General features: G+C 46.4%; 1 protein-coding gene across 1 annotated transcript in view; it reads right to left on the bottom strand.

Annotated features, from left to right (window-relative positions):
- Window positions 1-16,562, bottom strand: part of FHDC1 (FH2 domain containing 1) — a 38,423-nt gene extending 21,861 nt beyond the window's left edge. The window contains 9 exon segments of the mRNA XM_032332540.1: window positions 1,313-1,415; window positions 2,092-2,153; window positions 11,115-11,165; window positions 11,167-11,202; window positions 11,204-11,256; window positions 11,259-11,436; window positions 11,439-11,558; window positions 11,561-11,761; window positions 16,199-16,562. Of these exon segments, the coding sequence (XP_032188431.1) occupies window positions 1,313-1,415; window positions 2,092-2,153; window positions 11,115-11,165; window positions 11,167-11,202; window positions 11,204-11,256; window positions 11,259-11,436; window positions 11,439-11,558; window positions 11,561-11,623 (666 nt within the window). The 5' untranslated portion in view covers window positions 11,624-11,761; window positions 16,199-16,562.
- Between the last annotated feature and the right edge of the window lie 2,751 nt (window positions 16,563-19,313).

Here is a 19,313-nt window from a genome sequence, read left to right as displayed (position 1 = left end):
TCAAATGTGACCCTCACTGAAATAAGGCATGAGGTCAGGCAGGAGTAAGCATAGCACCAAGTCCTAAGGAGGAGGCACGAAAAAAGCCGAAAGGGGAGTAAGATTTCAAGAACAACTCAGTCTTTTTAAAATCCAAATTAATTAAACCCTAGCTATCCTAATTAAAGAACTCTGAAACTCTCATTCTGTACATTAAAAAAGACTAAGGGCTGTTCAGTGTATAAGATCCAAGGTAAATTATGATTTAACATACCTTTCCCTCAAGACTTTAAGACCCTTTACGGTCATTGATAAATGCTGGTAATTAATCTTGACTTAGGTAAATTACACTTAATTTGCAAACAGAAAAGCTGACACAGAGAGAGAGGTTCAGATTATCAAATACACCTAGAATCCTCAGTTACCTAGTATGACCCTTGAGTTGGCTTTGCAAGTTTATCACAGATTGATGTAGAAGAAGTACAGATATATACTCCTCTTGTTATTTATGGCACTAAAGTCAAATGCCATAAATTATGTGTGGGAAGAAGAGTGGGATGGGGAAGAGAAGAACCAGCAGTGTGGGTAAAAGGGTAACTTAAACTTTTTACTTTGTAAGATTTTACATTATTTAAATGTTTGCAAGCACATATATTCATGTCATTTCTTACTAAAAATTTTCAGGGTTCCCGTTTTTAGAAATAAAAGGCAGTATTACAATTTTGTAAGATTTTACAAAGTTTCCAACCATTCAACGGCTCAGTTAATTCAGTCCTCCCAAAAAGATGATTAACTTTATACTGCAGTACTAAACCGCTATCACAGCAATTTCCCCCTTTAAGTCAATTACAGAGACAACATTTCTTAGCAGTTTACCTACTTCTCCAAAATTTTAAAGCATCTTTATCCAAAAGTGATTTCCTTTTATTTTTGTGTGTATAAGGTATACATATTTATAAAATAACCTAGATACGGCCTCAGCAAAAACTGTCATTGGTGATGGAAAAGGAAACCAAATTTAATTTTGGTCCCATGTGCCCGGTACCATGCCCGATGCATAACTAAGGGTTCGGCATCCTAGCAAACCCTCACTGTACAGGTGCAAACACTAAGTTCAGCAGAGTTGGGAAATTTGCCCAAGCAAGGGGACATCTGTTCCCTAACTCCACAATTTATGCTCTCTCTCCTAAGTCACTTTTTATTACTTGGATATGAGAAGACTCTGGCTCTAGGTAGCAGAGGGCCCCTCCCAAGTTGAGTTCTGACACTCTGAAAAATACTGAGCTTTGATCATCACTCCTACCATCTAAAACTCTTGTGCCAAATTCCTCACCTCCTCTGACTCCGGCAAAAGCTTAAGAAATTCTCGCAAGGTCTCTGATCCATAATGCTCACTCCTTCCCTGATGAATATCTTCTACGATGGACTGAGGAGACCTGGAAAAGGTAATTAATTAGATTCCATTTCACTGTCTGTTGGAGTGCCAAAGAAACACAAGTCAGTGGAAACTAAAACAAATCACCTTGACCCTTTGCCCATCCCGCCTTCTTCCCAGTCGGAGGGACGTCCTGTGTCAGCAATCACAGGAGACTCAATGCCAGGGAAAGCGGGGGTCCCAACACACAGCCCAGAGGCCCCTACACCCAGAAGCCGACCCTCGGGCATCCCAGAAAAGCGGAAAGTGGCAGCAAACCATAGGAGTCTTCTCTGGGAGAAGAAAAGCAATCCCCTTTGGTGTAGAACCCTGGCGAGTCTCTCCTCTCCACTTTAGAACACTGGCATTTCACCACTGTCTTCTGACCAGTCCAGCCTCCGCTGAGGGGCAACACTATAGATGAACTCATAAATTCCCCGGCACGACAGGCTTGAACAGATACCCTCAGGCAACTCTGCCTGTACTTCAAGCCACTAGGTTATGCTTCCATGCAGGAAAAGAGCAGAGAGCGACAGGCACTGGCGCACTCATCACGCCGTGTGTTGAAGGAGGGTAGGCAGGTATGAGGAATGAACTTCGCTCATCTTAGAAGCTGAATTTTCAGCTTGGCCACACCCATAGACTGATGCTGACACCGGGGATATGCCTATAGTTGCAAATGTGTGCAAAAACCTTACTTCTTAAATTGCTTAAGAAATATCCCAATGTTCATGCTCCGTTTTGCATCCAAGACCGTAATCTGGAAAAGAACAGACACACAGAAGACTATTACAAATGAGAAGACTTCGGAGGGAAGAAGAGAAGTAAAACCTATCAAAATACAACACTAATTATGAAAGAATAACTTCCAGTGTGTAAATCTGGTTATTAATCGGCATACCTAACACAGTTTTGCAAATCTTAAAATATTATCATCTCCCCAAACTTCCTGCAATGATCTATTTCGTTAACTATACATATCTATTTTAATCTTGCCTAACTTTTTTTTTTTTTTTTGAAAGAGAGTGAGAGGTGTGTGTGCACAAGCTAGGGGAGGGGCAGGGGGAGAGAGAGAGAATCCTAAGAAGGCTCCATGTTCAGTGCAGAGCCTGACTCAGGGCTCGATCTCAGGACCCTGAGATCATGACCTGAGCTGAAACTGAGTCAGACGCTTAACTGACAGAACCACTGAGGCACCCCTTATCTTATATAATTATTAATAAACAATGTATATTAAAATTGTTTAAATTTAGCTATTTCCTCTTAGAATAATATAGACTTCATTTAAAAGCTCAAATTTGAAAAACAGCTGTGTTAGCATAGTCAGATCATATGAGATTTGAACTAAGAAAGCAAAAAATAACTCAAGCAACTGTAGAGTTTCAAACCCTGCTTTAGGGGTGTAGAAGAACCAGTATTGTTATTTTCAGAAATGTAATAAAATTAATTTTTTTCTAAAAGATAAATTTCTTTTCATTGAGAAAGAATATGTGTCCTTCATATATTGTCCTTTGGGGAAGGTAAAAAAGTCTTCTACGTTTTATTTACTCAGAATTTAAAAAGGAAAATTGTTGTGCTGTATTTCACCAAGTCTAACAATGCATATTAACATCACTGGAATCAGGATGTGTCTGACAATGCACAGCATCTTCGACTTAATGAAATATGGTGCCATTCGAATTTACTGTTGAAAACTGGATTCGGGCTACAATAGGTTTTAGCTGTTCAAAATGAAAAATTGGGCAGCATTTTATCAGACTAGAAATCAGACAGAAACTTTGTTCAGCAGGGGTGGGGAGGATGTTGTTATTAAAAACAGAAGCCGGGGCATCTGGGTGGCTCAGTTGATTAAGTGTCTACCTTCAGCTCAGGTCATGATCCCGGGGTCCAAGAGTCCAAAAGCCCAGGAGTCCCGGGATCAAGCCCGCATCAGGCTCTCTGTTCAGCAGGGAGTCTGCTTCTCCCTCTACCCCTCACCTCCTTTGTGCTCTCTCTCTCTATTAAATAAAATCTTTAAAATAAATAAATAAATAAAATCTTTATACATACATACATACATACATACATAAACATTCATACAGAAGCCATTTCTTTCTCTGGAAGGGAACATCCAAGCTACATGGAGGAAAAGATCACCTTAACATTGCCACAGGTTGTTGTTATTAACAACAACAGTTTTTTTTCCAACTGTTTTTTGGTAAAGGGAGACTAGCTAAAACAGGAATGTTGTTATGATTCTCTTCCTTTCCAAATGTATGTGATTCATTTGTGAACAAAAGCGCATCAGGTTTCAGATTAAATTCCTGTTCTCTAGGTCTGCTTGTAAGTTTCTAAGCAGCAGCGAGAACTGTTAACCAAATTTAATGGCACTTCCTGGCTATAAGGTTAAATTTTTACGGGAGTGTGGCTGCCTTCTTTTGAAGGCTGATCTTAAACAATCACATTATTTACTATCCTGGGGGTTTATTTCATGTTCTTGCAATCACCTACCAGCCATAAAATAAATTCCCAGGCGCACAGGGCAGGCTCCTTTTGGGAAACCTACCCAGGACAGCAGTTCAAGCTCAGTGTGAAAGGAGGGGAGAAGACGGGCAGAGAATAAAACCCGTCAAACATAACACCCTTTAAAGAGGAAAGCGCATACGAAACAGAGGACTCTAAATTTAGTACGACAGAAAACAAGTGTATATTATAATCCATCAATTAAAAAGCCACAAGTAAGAACACGTATACTGATATAGTAGTATTCATACCCAAAGGACTCCCTCGGCACTCACCTCTACCCAGAATGAGGAAAAAACTTCTTTCTTATTTCTCTCATTAAATCACCACCTCTTGCTCTATTTAACCCTGGATGGCAGCACCCTCCCCCGCCCCCAGCTCCACGCCCCACCCCTGACCCCGACACTCCATGCCCCCAACCTAGGTTCATAGCTCCTACCCCTGGAAAAGGGATGGAGAAATTATTCTTTTTACTCCTATTTGACAGATAAGGAAACCAAGCCGCAGAGATGTCACGTTATCCCTTTCCCAAAGCAACACGAGAACTGAAATGCTAGTCTGGGTCTCTCAGGTTCCTTCTCACTCTAGTTCCTGTGAGTTTGAATATCGCTAGGAATAGAGAGAAGGGGCCAAGCTTCCCCCCACCTCCCCGAGTGGTACCCACTCCAGGAATGGGGGCAGATCTAAAGAAAGCCACCCCAAGTCCCCTGGCAACTCCAGAGCTGTATGTGGGAGTTGATGGATAGAAATCATATTCTCACAGCTGAGACAGCCTCCAGGAGCTGCCATCACGAGTGCCCCTTGACTCGGGGTAGCAGCTACAGCCTGGGGCAGTGGCTACCTCCATCACTTGAAGCAAAGCTTCAGAAACTGGCCAACAGTTTAACAGAGGGACACCTAGGTAGCTCAGTCAGTCGAGCGTCTGCCTTCTGCTCAGGTCAGTCCTGCATCTGTACTGGGCTCCCTGCTGAGCCTGCTTCTCCCTCTCCCTCTGCTGCTCCCCCTGCTTGTGTTCGCTCTCTCTGACAAATAAATAAAATCTTATAAAAAAAAATTTTAAGAGAATTCAGCAATACTCCTAAGGAATAGCCTGGGCTGGCCATCACTGAGCACCTTATAGGGCAAAGAGAGCCCAGAGCTTCATCCAAACAGCAGGAAAACTGATAGCATTCCAGGGGCAGCCCTGCTCTCGCCTGGCATCCTCTGACTTGCCTAGCGTGCGAGCTGATTCTTCTTCACAGGCTGTCACACTGGATCCTTCTAAAGCAGTGTTATAAAAGTGTTTGTTAAAGTCTTTTAAAGCAGATTGTCACCTCACATGCAAATTAGCTTATCTTACTCCCCAAATGCTTGCCAGCTCAAAGCTGGGCAATTCAGGAACCTCTGTGTGTGGGACTGGGTGGTGTTCTGGAATCCCCCAGAGCACTGGACTGTGCATGTGCCGGTGGCACAGGCCACAACAGACAGCCTCAGGAACAAGGATGGCCTAACACAGTTCCCTCCCTGCCCACCAGTTCCAATCGACCAGAATCTTCTTTTCTGGACACCGCAGGACAGGGAGGCAGGACCCCCACTGAAATCAGGGCCTGTCACAGCAGGGACAGCCCGAGTACTACAGAGCTCACAGGCTTTCCCGTCAAGGGCCACCGAAGAGTTATGCCAGCCTGGGAGAACAAGGGAACAAAATACAACATCCTGTGTCCCATTCACATGGTTCTGAGGACTTCCCACTGGGATGGGAGGTGGCCCTGCTGGAGAACCAGTGTCCCCACACACGGCCCGGCTGACCAGGGCTGTCAGGTCTCCCTCTGAAACACTGAGACTACAGCACTTAGGCAGGGCTCTGATTGGTTCCACCGCAACCCTTTAAGCACCCCTCTTTTCTTCTATGATTCCGGGACATTCATCCACAAGCAATCCCCTACACAAATTGCCTCCCATAGTCTTTCAAGGAAGAAGTAGCTTTTGTATTTTAGTTGTGGTTAAAAAAAAGGAAAAAAAATGTAACATTTATCACCTTAACCACTTTTATTTTTTTTAAGTAATCTCTACCCCAATGTAGGGCTCGAACTCACGACCCCGAGATCAGGAGGGGCATACTCTACCAACTGAGCCAGCCAGGAGCCCTCCTCCTGCACCATTTTTAAATGGTCAGTGTCAGGAAGAGCACTGACATTGTGGTCCAGCCATCACCATCACAACCCCGCAGAACTCTTCCCATCTTACAGCACTGCAGCTCTGTACCCATTAAGTCCTAACGCCCCCTCCTGCCTTCAGCCCTTGCCAACCACCTTTCTGCTTTCCATCTCTATGAGTCTGACTGTTCTGGGAAACTTCACACCCGGGATCATATGGTATTTGTCCTCCTGCGACTGGTTTATTTCACTGAGCATGATGTCCTCAGAAGAAATGGTTAAGCCACGTTCTTTCAATAGGTCAAAGAGGGCTTCCCTTTCTAAGTACCACTAAGTAGTGGTTATTTCAAGGCTATGTCAATTTTGGAAAAGCAAAATTAAAAAAAAATCTTCCTGGATCCTCTTATATAGACATAGCGTTTGGTTTTTGATGTTTTTGTTTTGTTTTGTTTTTTTCATTTTCTTTTTCATTTTGGTTGGCTGCCAAGTGGGAAATGTTCCAGCCTGGATTGAGGCTGGGGGGCCGTGGGGGTAGGGATAAAAACCTAGTTGAAGCTTCTTTTTTCCCCCCCTCCTTTCAAATGTATTTCAAATACTCATCTAGTTCTATAGTTCTGGATTGAGCATATCCCAGAATTCTGGAACCATACTGAAACCATCACAAAAGTTGAGAAAGAATAGATTGGAGTGGGAGAATAAGTCATTACTGTTCAGAAATTAGAAAAAGCAATCTTCCTTCCCTCCTCCCTTCCTCTCTTCTTTGCTTTCTTCTCCTAATAAGGACTTTTAGTTATTTCTCATAAGGTAATATTAATTTTAATTATAAAATTACTATAGACAGCATCTAGAATAATCTCATGTATTCCAACATTTGTGGGTTTTTTCCTTTTTTATTTTACTTTTATTGAGGTATAATTAACAAATAAAATGTAAGATATTTAAGATGTGCGTCATGCTTATTTGATATATGTAAACACCGTGAAAGGACTCCCGCTCCTCCCACCTCACGGTCATCTTTGGTTCCTCCTTTTCAGTGAGAACATTTAAGTTTTATTCTCTTAGCAAGTTTCTATTACCCAAAATAGTGTTATCAGCTGTAGTTACCTTGTTTTATACTACATCCTCAGGCCTTGTTCATCTTGTGTATTGTCAATCCTGCTTTTGATCATATTGATCTACATACTGATCAACACTCCCTTTGGTCCCTTGGTTCAGTTCTGTCAGCTCAGCTATCTTTAATTTCCTTCAGAGGATATCAACTAGCTAAGACTGTCACTTTTTTTTTCTTTTAATTTTATTTGAGAGAAAGAGAGCACAAGCAGTGGGGAGGGGTAGAGGGAGAAGCAGACTCCCCACCGAGCAGGGAGCTTGATGTGGAACTCAATCCAAGGACCTGAGCCAAAGGCAGGTGCTTAACCGACTGAGCCACCCAGGCACCTGGTCCCTTCCTTTAGAGCACTGTAGATTCCAGAGGGAGACGTGAGACCCAGCTGACCAGTGTGAGCGATGCTGAAGGGGCTGGGAGCAGTGGGGACAGGCAGACAGGGAAGAGGTCAGTGAACTCGGCAAAGAAGGTGGAGTTTGAGCTGACTTGGGTTATTACTATCCCCAGTAATAAAGTTTTGTTATTTCTAATTATTTTACTACAGTTTAATTATTATTTCAACATCTGTAGCCTCCTCAGGTTAATCTTTAGGTAACAAAAACACAAGGTTAGTAATATTTCATAACCTTTCCTCCCTCCCCCTTACTAAATGTTCTCATTTACTCTCTTGAGTGTTGTTCTTCCTAAATTCAGCCATTCCTGAACCCAGCTCTTCCTTATCTTCCAGCAACTCCTTTGTCTGGAATATAATGAAACTTATTTGTAATGCTTTATAAGCCCTTTCAAGTAGAAGCCAACCACATAATGGCAGGCCATTTTTGCAGGAGGTTATTATGTTTCAAAGGGACATTATCTGATCCCTGAGGTGCTTGAACCTCCAAATCATGGCCTGTGTTTCCAGGCTCGGGATGGGTCCCTCTGCCAAACGTGCTAGTTAGGGTATTTTCCACTCCACGCAGACAGGGAGTGGGAACTAGTACTTTCAACCCTAGATTCCATTTACTCCTTCTGAGTAAATTGGGAAACTTATCACTGGACCTTGTGAAACTATCACTCTGCTGAGTTGTAATTTCCTTAGGAGAAAGTCTAATGTGGGCAGAAAATAGCATGTACTGTATTCTTTTACTGCGAAATATATATATATATACATATATATTTATTAATTTATATTTTTAATATATATTTTAAAATTAAATACAATATAAAGTTATTTATGAATTATTTATAAGTATTAACATATTTATAAATATTTTATATATATAATACTTCTAACCATGTTGGGGATAGCATGAAAAATTAAAAATAATTCTGGATAACCCTCTGTTATGTGGCGATATTGCCTAATACACACTCAAAGCCATCCACCTAAACTACTCATCCTACTTGAGTTCTAAAGAGTTGAAAAGTTAGATTATCTTATGACACACGGTCATGGTGGTTTAATTTTTCCTTCTAGCAGCTTCTCTCAGATTAGGACTTACCAGTGTTAAAAAACAGTCACACACCCATATTCATCGCACCATATTCGCAATAGCCAAAAGGTGGAGACCCACATACCCATCAATGGATGACTAGATCAACACAATGTGGTATATATACAGAGGAATATCACTCAGCCTTAAAATTCTGACACGTACTACACGGGTGAACCTTAATGACATTATGAGAACTGAAATGTTCCAGTCGCAAAGAAACAAATACTATATGATCCCACTTACAGAAGGCACATAAAGTGGTTAAATTTTTAGAGACAGAAAGCAGAAAGGTGGTTGGTGGGGCTGAATTCAGGAGGGAATGAGGAGACAGGACTTAACGGGTACAGAGCTGCAATTCTGCCAGATGGGAAGAGTTCTGTGGGGGCGTGGTGGTGACAGTTGGACCACAATGTCAATGAGCTTCCTGACACTGAACAGCACATTTTGAAGCAGTTAAGATGGTAAATGTAATGTGTATTTTATCCCTGCTACTTCCCTCCCTCTCTGAGTGCTTTTATCTGTAGAACAGATAAAATTAAACTAAAGCTGTGAATTAAATTAAATTAATTAAATTTAAATGAATTAAAGCTGTGAGTTCCAGCAGCCCCTGGAATTATCATTTTCCAAAATAAATTTACTTATACTACATCATATCATATATTATATTATGTTATATATTATGTTATATTATAAAAATATTTATAAGGGAGGCCATGCATTCTAATCTGGTAGCTGCCCACTCAGCAGTATTGTGAGCTAGACCCCCTTCTGGTTGTTACAGGTGGTTTCTTGAGAGGTACACTCCATTTCCCGCTGTACCCATCCACTCTTTCCTTCCAAATTCTTCTTTCTTTTTTTTTTTAAGATTTTATTTATTTATTTGACAGACAGAGATCACAAGTAGGCAGAGAGAGAGGAGGAAGCAGGCTCCCTGCCAAGCAGAGAGCCGGATGTGGGGCTCGATCCCAGGACCCTGAGATCATGACCTGAGCCGAAGGCAGAGGCTTTAACCCACTGAGCCACCCAGGCGCCCCTTCCTTCCAAATTCTTAAAATTCAGTAAGGAGAGCTAGGAAACAATGGTGAGAAATGCCCTATGGTACAGCAAGGAGTCTCTGCTGGAAGCTGGGGCAAAGGCCAGGGTACTAAGGAAGTGACTTCTTGCTCCATCCAATACTGAAAGGATCCACTAAGAAATAAAAGGGCTCTGCAGAAAGGGAAGAACAGGGAAGGTTGGAGTTCAGCAGGCGAGGGCATGAGGAGCTGTCCTCAAGACTTCCTCTCAGATTTATTTCACAGTTCACATTTAATTCTAATCCTAGCATTCTCTGCGTTTTATAGTTCGTAGACTCCTGGCTATCTCAATAGGGGACTATATCACCAATTTCAAGTGAATCCCCCCAAGTCAGCCCATGGAGAAAAGAAGTTAACCTGTTCCTGAGCCAGACAGAGGAAAGAGGTCAATACTGTCAGCTTGAGAATTCAATTATGTAGAGGGGTGCTACTTCATCCTGGAGCCCTGCCCACTCCTACCCCAGTCACTCCATCTTTGACCTCTAGCCTCTGCTCCTGTAGAACAGATTTTAAAAATGATACATTGTTGCCGGCCCCTCCACTGCACTTTCCATTTTTGGTGTTCAACATTCTTTCCTTTCCATCTCAATCTCTTTCCTTAGTACTGCTGCTAGTAAGCAGAGGTTTCTCAATTTACTTTGTTTCTAAACAGAGTACTTTCAAATGCATGTTTTGACTCAGTTTCCAGAATATATGGTTATTGGCAGCCCTGAAGCCATGCTTTCGAGATGAACTTCTTATAACCTGCCAGCTTTACTTTGTTCTCAGTGTAAGGCATTTACTGCTCACTGGAAATGTTTCTTAGGCAATCCACCTAAAACCAGCTTTACGCTTCGAACTCTCTGGAAATCTCTATTCCACAATGGCCACGGCTCAATCCAGAGCTCTGAGGAATGAAGGCTCCCTTCTAACACTTAGGGAAGGAAAATTAGAGGGAAAAATACTGATAAAATCTTCAAGACATATATTAGTTAAGGGTGTCTTTAACAAAGGGCATTCTGTCTCAGAAAGTTCCAGTTAATCTCAGTTTGTGGAGTTCAGGAACTCGGGTTTTTGTTTCCACAGAGACTAACAATGTGGACTTCGGCAGAACTGCTCCACCAGGGAAAACCGCAGCAGATGTGCTGGAGACAGGGCAGTGCTGAGAGGCCAAAGAACGATGGCCCCACATAGCATGTTCTCAGCCTGAGGTCATAATCCACCGGGATGTCTGGGAGGATGTGGCATGCGCGCTTCTTACACTTTCCTGCTAGTCAGCTCAAGCTCATCATATAAGGCCCTTTCTATCATTTCCAGAGCACACGTACTTGCATTATCTTATTTCTCAGTGATTTTAGCAAGTTTAGAAATGTACACACCCTTCCAAACACAAAAACAATGCAGTGTGTGCAGGATTATACCAACCCCCGCCCCAACCCAATCCATTCTTACCTCTTCCCTAGCCTCCCTGAAGGATGAATTTAAGGCTCCTCCTCTCCTAGAAAGGGAAGGACTTGGTAGTAGTGTCTTCTTGCTGTCCCAAAGAGCTCCTCGATGGTCTTTGTGTCAATTTGGTAGTGATGCTGCTGCCTGCAGCCAAAGTCCAGATGTTGGTTTTGCCACGTACTTGCTCCTCTGGAATGGTCTTCCAAAAAAAGCTTCTCATGCGCCTTTTCTTCCCAAGGTGGCTATAGCCATTCAGGTGAGAAGATGGGGGTAGTCCTGGAGGGGGAGGTGGGAGTGGAGGCCCCCCGGGGAGTGGAGGTGGGGGGGGTGAGGGGGAGGAGAGGGAGGAAAGCCCTCCCCTGAATAGGGACATGATGGAGGTGGAGGGGGGGGAGGAGGAGGAGGAGGAGGAGGGCCTCGGCGGTGCTGTTTCCCGATCATGAAGCCAGCTTGCCGTTGGTGATCGGTCCCATTTTCTTATCGCTGACCAAGGAGACACAATTCATAACATGCATAGTACTGTTGCCTTCTAAGGAGATAATTTCTTGGCCTTGGGGAAGCAGACACAAACATTAAACTTGTTGTCATACTTTTCACTCACTGGTCGGCTGCCAGAGAAAAAAGGCAACAGGGTGTTGTGTCATCTTCCAAACCTACAAGATAAAACACCTAAATTGGTACAAGAAAACATCTGAATGCCAGCTAGTTCCTTCAGAGCCCAGCGCCGGTCTTCCATGCGGCGGCTGGGTATTACAATCCATGAGAGGCAACACATCCAAAAGAGTCATAAAAAGGACTAATACTTTTCTAAATGTGAACCAGACAAAATTTTACTGCCTGGAAATGCTGCCAAAGCAGCAGCAACAACCCAACCTGGAAACCTTCCATTCATCAATAAAACACGTCCATTTATTGAGAACCTGCTATAGGTTCTGCAAGCATCGCTCACTTTATGAATAACTACTTGTTCACTAACTGGCTTCTCTTCCTTAGGCAATGGTACCCGAGCCCTAGGGGAATACCCAAATGGCTGAGCATTCAGGTAGCTGTGGACGACCCTGTTTTCTCCTGTGCGGACATGTTCCCTACCAGTCACTTGGTCAAAGGGTATCCTCTTGCCTTGCAGAGATGAGGCAGGGCATCTGGAAATTGATAAATAGCAACCAAACTCATTCCCCCAGAGTCAGGGCCACCATGTTCCTGCTCACCACAAACAGAGAAAAGAACACTAGGTGTGAAGATTAAATGTTGTAGCTCAAATCAAACTTTACTGCTTACATTTTAGACAAGTCACTTCACCTCCCTAGACTTCCGTTCTGTCCTTTGTAAACTAGGAAGCTGGGATCCATTCCATGACCTCTCTCATTGCTGCCAATGCTATCACTTTAGATCCTAGTTAAGCCACTCTGCAGAAACAACCAGAACTTCACACCAACCTCTTTGGCTTCTTCTGTGACACTCTCAGCAGAGAAAACACACACACACAAAGATACGCTGCTCGCATAATACCCGCCACACATCTATACCTGAGCCACACAGTCACTGAGTTATATTTCTGGCTTGTGTTTACTGGCCTTTAAATGTTTGTTTTTGGCACTGAGTTGTTATGGACCTGATGTGAAAACAGAGGTCAAAACAACTACATTTCTTCAGACTTAAGGACGGGTTAATGGAAAACGTGTAAACTGTCTGATAGCACTAATTCAAATATTATGAAATGCTTTACACAGAACCATGTATAAAAGGCAGGACTGCCTTGGGAATAAGAGCAGAGACTCTAGAAATAGACCGTTTTTTCCTCAGATCTCGGTTCTGCTCCTTCTCAGATGTGCAGTTTGAGGTGAGGGAGGCCGTTGAACCTATGTCTTAGCATCCTTATCTATAATATAAAAATATATTGTTCCACTGGTTTGCATAAGAATAAATGAGCTAATACATGTACCAAGATACTATTAACAATAACCAGTGTCATATGTACATATGATTTCTCTTCACTTTCACAGGTACTGTATTTTCTTTAAAATATGTATTGGGTTCATGGATAAAATGTTAAGTTACTCCTGGCTGCTAGAAAAATACCTTTAATAGTCCTATTCTTTGCTTTCTATGTTACTAGCTTTGTCCTTCTTCAAAACTCAGTGATTATATATTATGCTATCTCTAAATTATAAGAACATGGGTGCCTGCTTGGCTCAGTCACTTAGCATCTGATTCTTGATTTTGGCTCAGGTCATGATCTCAGGATTGTGAGATCGACCCCCGAGTTGGGCTCAGAGTTGGGTTCCATGCTGGGCATGTTGGAGCCTGCTTAAGATTCCCTCTCTGCCCCTCCCCTGCCAAATAAATAAATAAATAATAAATGACAAGCACAAATGTTTTATGAAATATGAAAATTTAACTTTTGAAAACTATGCATGTGTAGGAGACAGTATTGACAGCTACTAACTGGATTTTTTTTTTTTACCATTTTAACCATTTATAATTGTGTATCAGTGACACTAAGTACATCTGCAGTGCTGCGTAGCCATCCCCACTGCATAATTTTTTAGAAAGTAAAACCGAAATTATTTATCCAAGCTAACTTCTAGTTCACTTGCGATGCAACTGGCTTTTTAAAGGAGTTTGCATAATTACCATTAGGGGCATAACTAGGCTGTTTTCATAGCTGGCACCCCTTAAGCAATGACTCATTGTCAATTACAGTTTATAGTTACATTTGAACTCTTCTTTTTTCAAGACTGTACAAGTAATCTTGGCTGTTTATCCTTACATAGTTTAAAATACTTCTGTACATAAAACATCTCATGTATTGAAGAGTTGCTAATCCTCCAATTCACCTCCAACTGCAGATATGCTGACTCGTTTACAGATTATTCCCGTTAAGAATGGCGATAACCTTAAAAAGTCTCCATCCTAGAAAGCAGGGACTCCCTCCGTGCTGTGTAAGTCTATCCACAGATGTGCCATTAAAACTCACACAGCAAATAAGGAGTGTGTGTGTGTGAGAGAGTGAGAAAGGCTCTACACTCAAACCAGCACTAGTTTCTGACACTAAAGCTCCAAAGGATGCCAGTCTTTTTGAGTACCATGCATTGCACACAATCAGTACAAGATAAAGGCTTGTCAAAGTAAAAAGTGACAAGTGTTAGTGAGGCACTGGCTATAAGGCTATAATTCTAACCACAGCCCCATCTAGAGAAAGAATGTTATTTTTAAAAGTCCAAAGAACAAAATGAAATTTACAACACTTTTACTGGTATGTTTGTCTGGCTCATTTTTTCCCAGAGGTAACAAATAAGGGTCCTAGACCCCCAGCACGCTTCTAATGAATACATCTCCAGCAATGATTAGCTAAGATGCTAATGCTTTTACTACTGGCTTCAATAGGGCTTTGATAGGGCTTTTCCTTTGGGCAGGATTTCCAGTGTCAAAGAGGCAGAGGAAAAAGAGAGTGCAGACAGACATTCTAACCCTTTCCACAGTCTCATAACATATTAAAACGGAGGATAAACAAAGAACATTTCATTTACTAGGGTACAGTTCCCAGCAAAGATGCAAACGCATACCCTCCAAGTCTGCTAGCCCACAGGTAATTCTGCAGCCCTGAAATGCTTGCTGCTCCTCACAGCTGCCAACTGCCAGTAGGAACAATGGAATTAATCTTGGCTCTGTCTGGAAAATGTCAAGGGTCCCATCCACCTTCCCAGGGCAGCCAGAGACAGGTTTGTATTTAACATCCCACCTACAGGTTGGGGACCTCAGCAGCAGGGAGGACAGCTGCTAAGGCTGACAAATGTTCAGCCCTGAGTAAAACAGAGCTGTCACCGTAAGGCTCTGAAGATGAGAACTCTTCAAGCCCTGAGTGCTAAACAGGAGCCATCAGGGGTGTGTCTGAGGGACCAACCCTCTAGAGAGGTTTTAGCTCAACAGAGCATCACTGAACTATGTAAATTTTTAATTCACATGCTGGGGCCATGTCTCTAGTCTTTAGCTGATTGGCCAAAATAAGTCTTAGAATGCAAATGTTCCTAAGGAAATTCAAAGAGGACCTCTCGCCCAACAGCCAGCACCGCTTTGCTCATGGTGTTAGAAACATGAACAGAGTGAGTGGCAGGGAAGATGAGAGAATATGTACGTTTCCTTTCTCAGTACATTTAGGAGGAAAGCAAGCTCCTCCTGTAAGTCCGTTCAGAGCTCAGGTTTTCCTGAAAGACGGTTAGGGGGGCCTGACGGCTCAGCTGCCCGCTCACCCTCTAGGTCAACAAAAATCAAAAGTGAACGCCAAGGAAAACCCTCCAGAAAACCTTTCCCCTTCATTTCTGACTTGTGTCACAGATGAGGTGGGGGCAGGAAGGCCTGGCCCACACCCTCCCGACGACAAACGGGGGTAGAACAAGCCAGGTTTGGAAAGCAGGCAGCGGACAAAGGAGGGAGGCGAGGGTACAGGCGATTCTGAAATACGGAATTTTTGCCCTCCACTAATTCCCCGGGGGAAAGCCCCTCCCCGACCGCCTATCTTTCAAAACCTTTCTTGATCGTTAAACCCAGAATGTCAATCACACAGTCGAACCAGTGCCGGCAGCATCCAAACCTCCTCCTTGGCACTGCACGCGGCGGCGAGAGAACCCCAGACTGCTTCCAGTCAGCGTATTTAAGCCGCAGCATAACATAAACACTTCACGGATGCCCCCGAGCGCAACACCCGGAGAGTAGAGAGAGAACGCTGGTTTCTGAATGTGCGTTTTGTTTCTATCAAGGTCCCCAAATTAAGGTGGGGGGAGCGCACGAGCGCCAGAGGATGCTCTAAAGAGAGGGAAGGAAGCGCCGGCCACTCATTCCAGGAAGACAGCTGTGGGTCAGTTGAGGGGGTCACAGACGGCCGAACACTGGGGGCAATTTCTGTGCAAACAGATGTTTGAAAACTGACTCCCAGGTCCTGAAGAAATTCGGCGTGGGGGTACCGGGGGGCACGATTGCTTTCAAGAAGTCTGGACGCCAAGTAGTTTTCCTAGGTCACAGCACTGTCCGGCGATCCGCCGCGTCCTTCCGCCCCCAAGCCCCGGGTCCTGGTTCCCGCCCCAGCCACTCACCCAAACGGCCCCGGATGGGCCCCACAGAAGGCTCGGGGGCGCAGCGTCCGCGCGGGTCCCCAAGAGCGAGGCGAGTGGGAGGTCCGGCGGCCGCGCGCGAGCCCCCAGCCGCGTCCTTATCTGCGCCGCTGCAAGGGAGGCGGTGGGGGAGCGGACGCCCGTGCGCAGCCGAGATAGACGCCCACACGGCCGCGCAGGCTCGGCGGCGGCTGCCGCGGCGGGACGAGGGCGCGCTCCGCGGAGAGGCCGCCCCGGGCCGTGAGGGAACAGGCGGGGCCGAAAGGGCAAACGCCGGGTAAGGACTGGACCCTCCGCCTCCCGCGAGCGCCGAGCGCCCAGAGGTCCTGGAGCGCAACCGAGCGGAGCTGCCGCAGCAGGCGCTCGCCCCTCCCCGGGCCCCTAAGGCGGGCGGGTCTGGGCGTGTCCGAGGGGGGGGTGGGGGGTCGCCCGCCCCGCCCCCTTGCCCGGAGGACCCAGGCTTAGGGTCCGCCCCCCCCCCCACACCAGCCCAGCGCGGTTCCTTGGTTACCCGCCCCTCGGACCCGCGGCCGCACGGAGCTCCAGAAGCCGGGTGGGCTGCGGAGGCTAACAAGGGAAGGTTATCTCAGTGCTTGGAAGCCAAAGAGGGGATCTCCTGGTTCGCGGACTTGGGATCTGCCGGATCCTTGAACGTTCGCGGCGACACCTCCCCCACGTCCGGGGTCTGGATCCCGGGCGCGGAGGAGAAAGCCTCGCGGCCGCACTGCGGACCAGCAGATGGGAGCCAGGGAGAGCCGGCAAAAAGAAAAAAAAAAAAAAAAAGTAGAGGGGAGACTCCTGGTGTTTGGTCGGAGGATAAAACCCGAGAGCCCGCAGTCCCGGAGCTGGGGGCACCGTGGCTGCTGGAGCTCATCCACCAGCCCACCCGCTTCCTCCCCAAACTTCGACAATGTGACGGCGAAACTTCCAATCTGAACTTCGCACGGCCAGGACGAGTTTGCAGGAGCAAGATCCGCCCTGTCCTCGGTCCGCATCACCCCGACGCGGTCCTCGCCAACCCCGCACCCACTGGAGCGGCAAGTCCTGGCTCCCCGCTGGCCAGTGGCGCGCTCTTGGACCGGGCGGGGATCAAGTGGCGGCGCGGTTTATCCAAATATCTTAGCAGCTAAAGCTCCATTAGCCGACCCTGGTCCAGCCCCGAGGCTGCCCGTGCCCTAGCTCGTTCTCCGGACGCGGGTCCAGAGCCGCGCGTCTTGGCCTCAGGAGACCTATCGCTGTCCTCTGCAGTCTGGGTAGTGCAGGCACCAAAGTCACCCGAGTGGGTGCGGAGGGAGCGCGCAAACCTCCCCAGCCCTTCCCATGGAGACTCGAAAGCAGCCGAGACTTGGCGCCGCAGCCCGGGGTCCAAGCTGATCCCTGCCCTTGGCCCTTTGGAGCTGGGGAGTGTCCAGCTCCCGGTTCCCCCCGAGCGGCGGTCGCCCCGGCCTCGGCCACCCGGCTCCCACTCACCCGCGGCCCGCGCTCCCCGCGCGCGCTCCTGGATCCCCACCGCGGGCTCCCAGTGCCAACGCCTCTGCCGGGTCTCTGCAGCCTGAGCAGGCGGCTCGGGACGGCGAGGGGGCAGGGCGACGCGGGGCGGGGCTCAGCCGCTGCCCCAGGTAACAATGCTGCAGACGAGCCCGCTCCCACAGCCAGCCGCAAAGGGCAGCACGCCCTTTCCTGCTCGGCCCCTTCCCTCCTCCCACCCTCCAGCGCCGGCGTCGGCGCCGCGGCGCTTGCCTTCACCTATCCGGGGCCCCAGGAGCTTGGAAGACGCCAGCGGGCACGCTGCTCCCGCACCCGAAGGCGCCCGAGGGAAGTAGGGGTGGCGGGAAAACAGCGAAGTACGAGTGTGAAGAAGAGCCAGGTATCCTCGTGTAACCAGCGAGGGGAGGCGCCAAGCCGCTTCCGAACCTGCAAGTGCTTTCCACCAAGCTGCCTCTGCCGCAACCTCCCCGCCACCCTCCCCTGCGCACACGCACACTCCTGCACGCACACCCTCGGCGCGCGCGCGCGCACACGCACACACATAGGCGCGCGCGCCAGGCTACCCTCTGCCCCACGCTGGTTTCTCCCTGGAGTACTAGGCAGGCTTTGGAGGGGGCGAATGTACCAGCTCTTAAAGCCAAATCCCAGCTGAGCGGGAGCTACCCAAAGTCACCTCTTCTCTGGGTCCTGCCACCTGTAGGTTTCTTACTTTTTTTTTTTTTTTAACTCTCCTCGGTGATGATGGTAGCAGGGCTCTTTCAATTATATTTAAGCAAAGCAAAGAAAAAAATCCACTGCAAGTCAGACAGCATGAACGGAGGCTGTCCAGAGACTAACAGGAAGAAACGGGGGAACAGTTTAATCGCATCCCCGCCCCCCCCCCCCCCGCCGCCCAAATAATTTGTGAAACCAGGCAGTGAGAAACATAGTCAAAGAAAACCTTTCCTCGGCAAACCAGCCGGTCGGAGATCAGCTGCAGGGGTGGAGAGGCGCCCTGGGTGGGGATGAAGTCATCCTTACCTTTGACTTGGTTAACAGATAACAGACCACAGTTTTCCAGTCTCTGGTGCCGGATGACTTCTGTCTCTCCTCCCCAGGTCTTCAACCCCTGCACTCCCACAACTCGTTCTCCATGTGTATGGAAAAAAGTGAAACTATTAGAGCAAAAACAAAAACAAAGCAAATAACAAAAGCAATAAACAAAATTAATGCCAGCCAAGAGCCCATTTACTAGCCATAGACCAGGCTTACATTATACGTGGCGAGTAGATCCAGCCAAGACTAGAGAAAACCTCAAGGAGTGGGAAATGTAATAAAAGAGAAAGATATCCATGCTCAGGAAGTTAATATGAATCCCAAAGGATTATGGATTGCAAAGGCAAAAGTTGAATGAAGAATTTCACAAGTGAGGAGCAGAATGGTATCCTTTCCTTTTCTTTTCTGGAGGGTTGGCCAGATGAAGGGTCTGCACCCACTGCACACTTCCCGCTCTTCAGCAGCTCCCACCTCCCCAAACCGGGCTTCCCCCTGCACACTGTACTAAGTATGCACTTTCAAATGAGCCACTTCTTTGAAGAGTCAAATTCAGTGACCCATCATCAACCCAGTC

The sequence above is a fragment of the Mustela erminea genome, chromosome 2, assembly GCF_009829155.1.
Source record: "Mustela erminea isolate mMusErm1 chromosome 2, mMusErm1.Pri, whole genome shotgun sequence".
NCBI lineage: Eukaryota > Metazoa > Chordata > Mammalia > Carnivora > Mustelidae > Mustela > Mustela erminea.
Note: the sequence above shows the minus strand (reverse complement) of the source record. Positions and strands in the feature narration are given on the sequence as shown.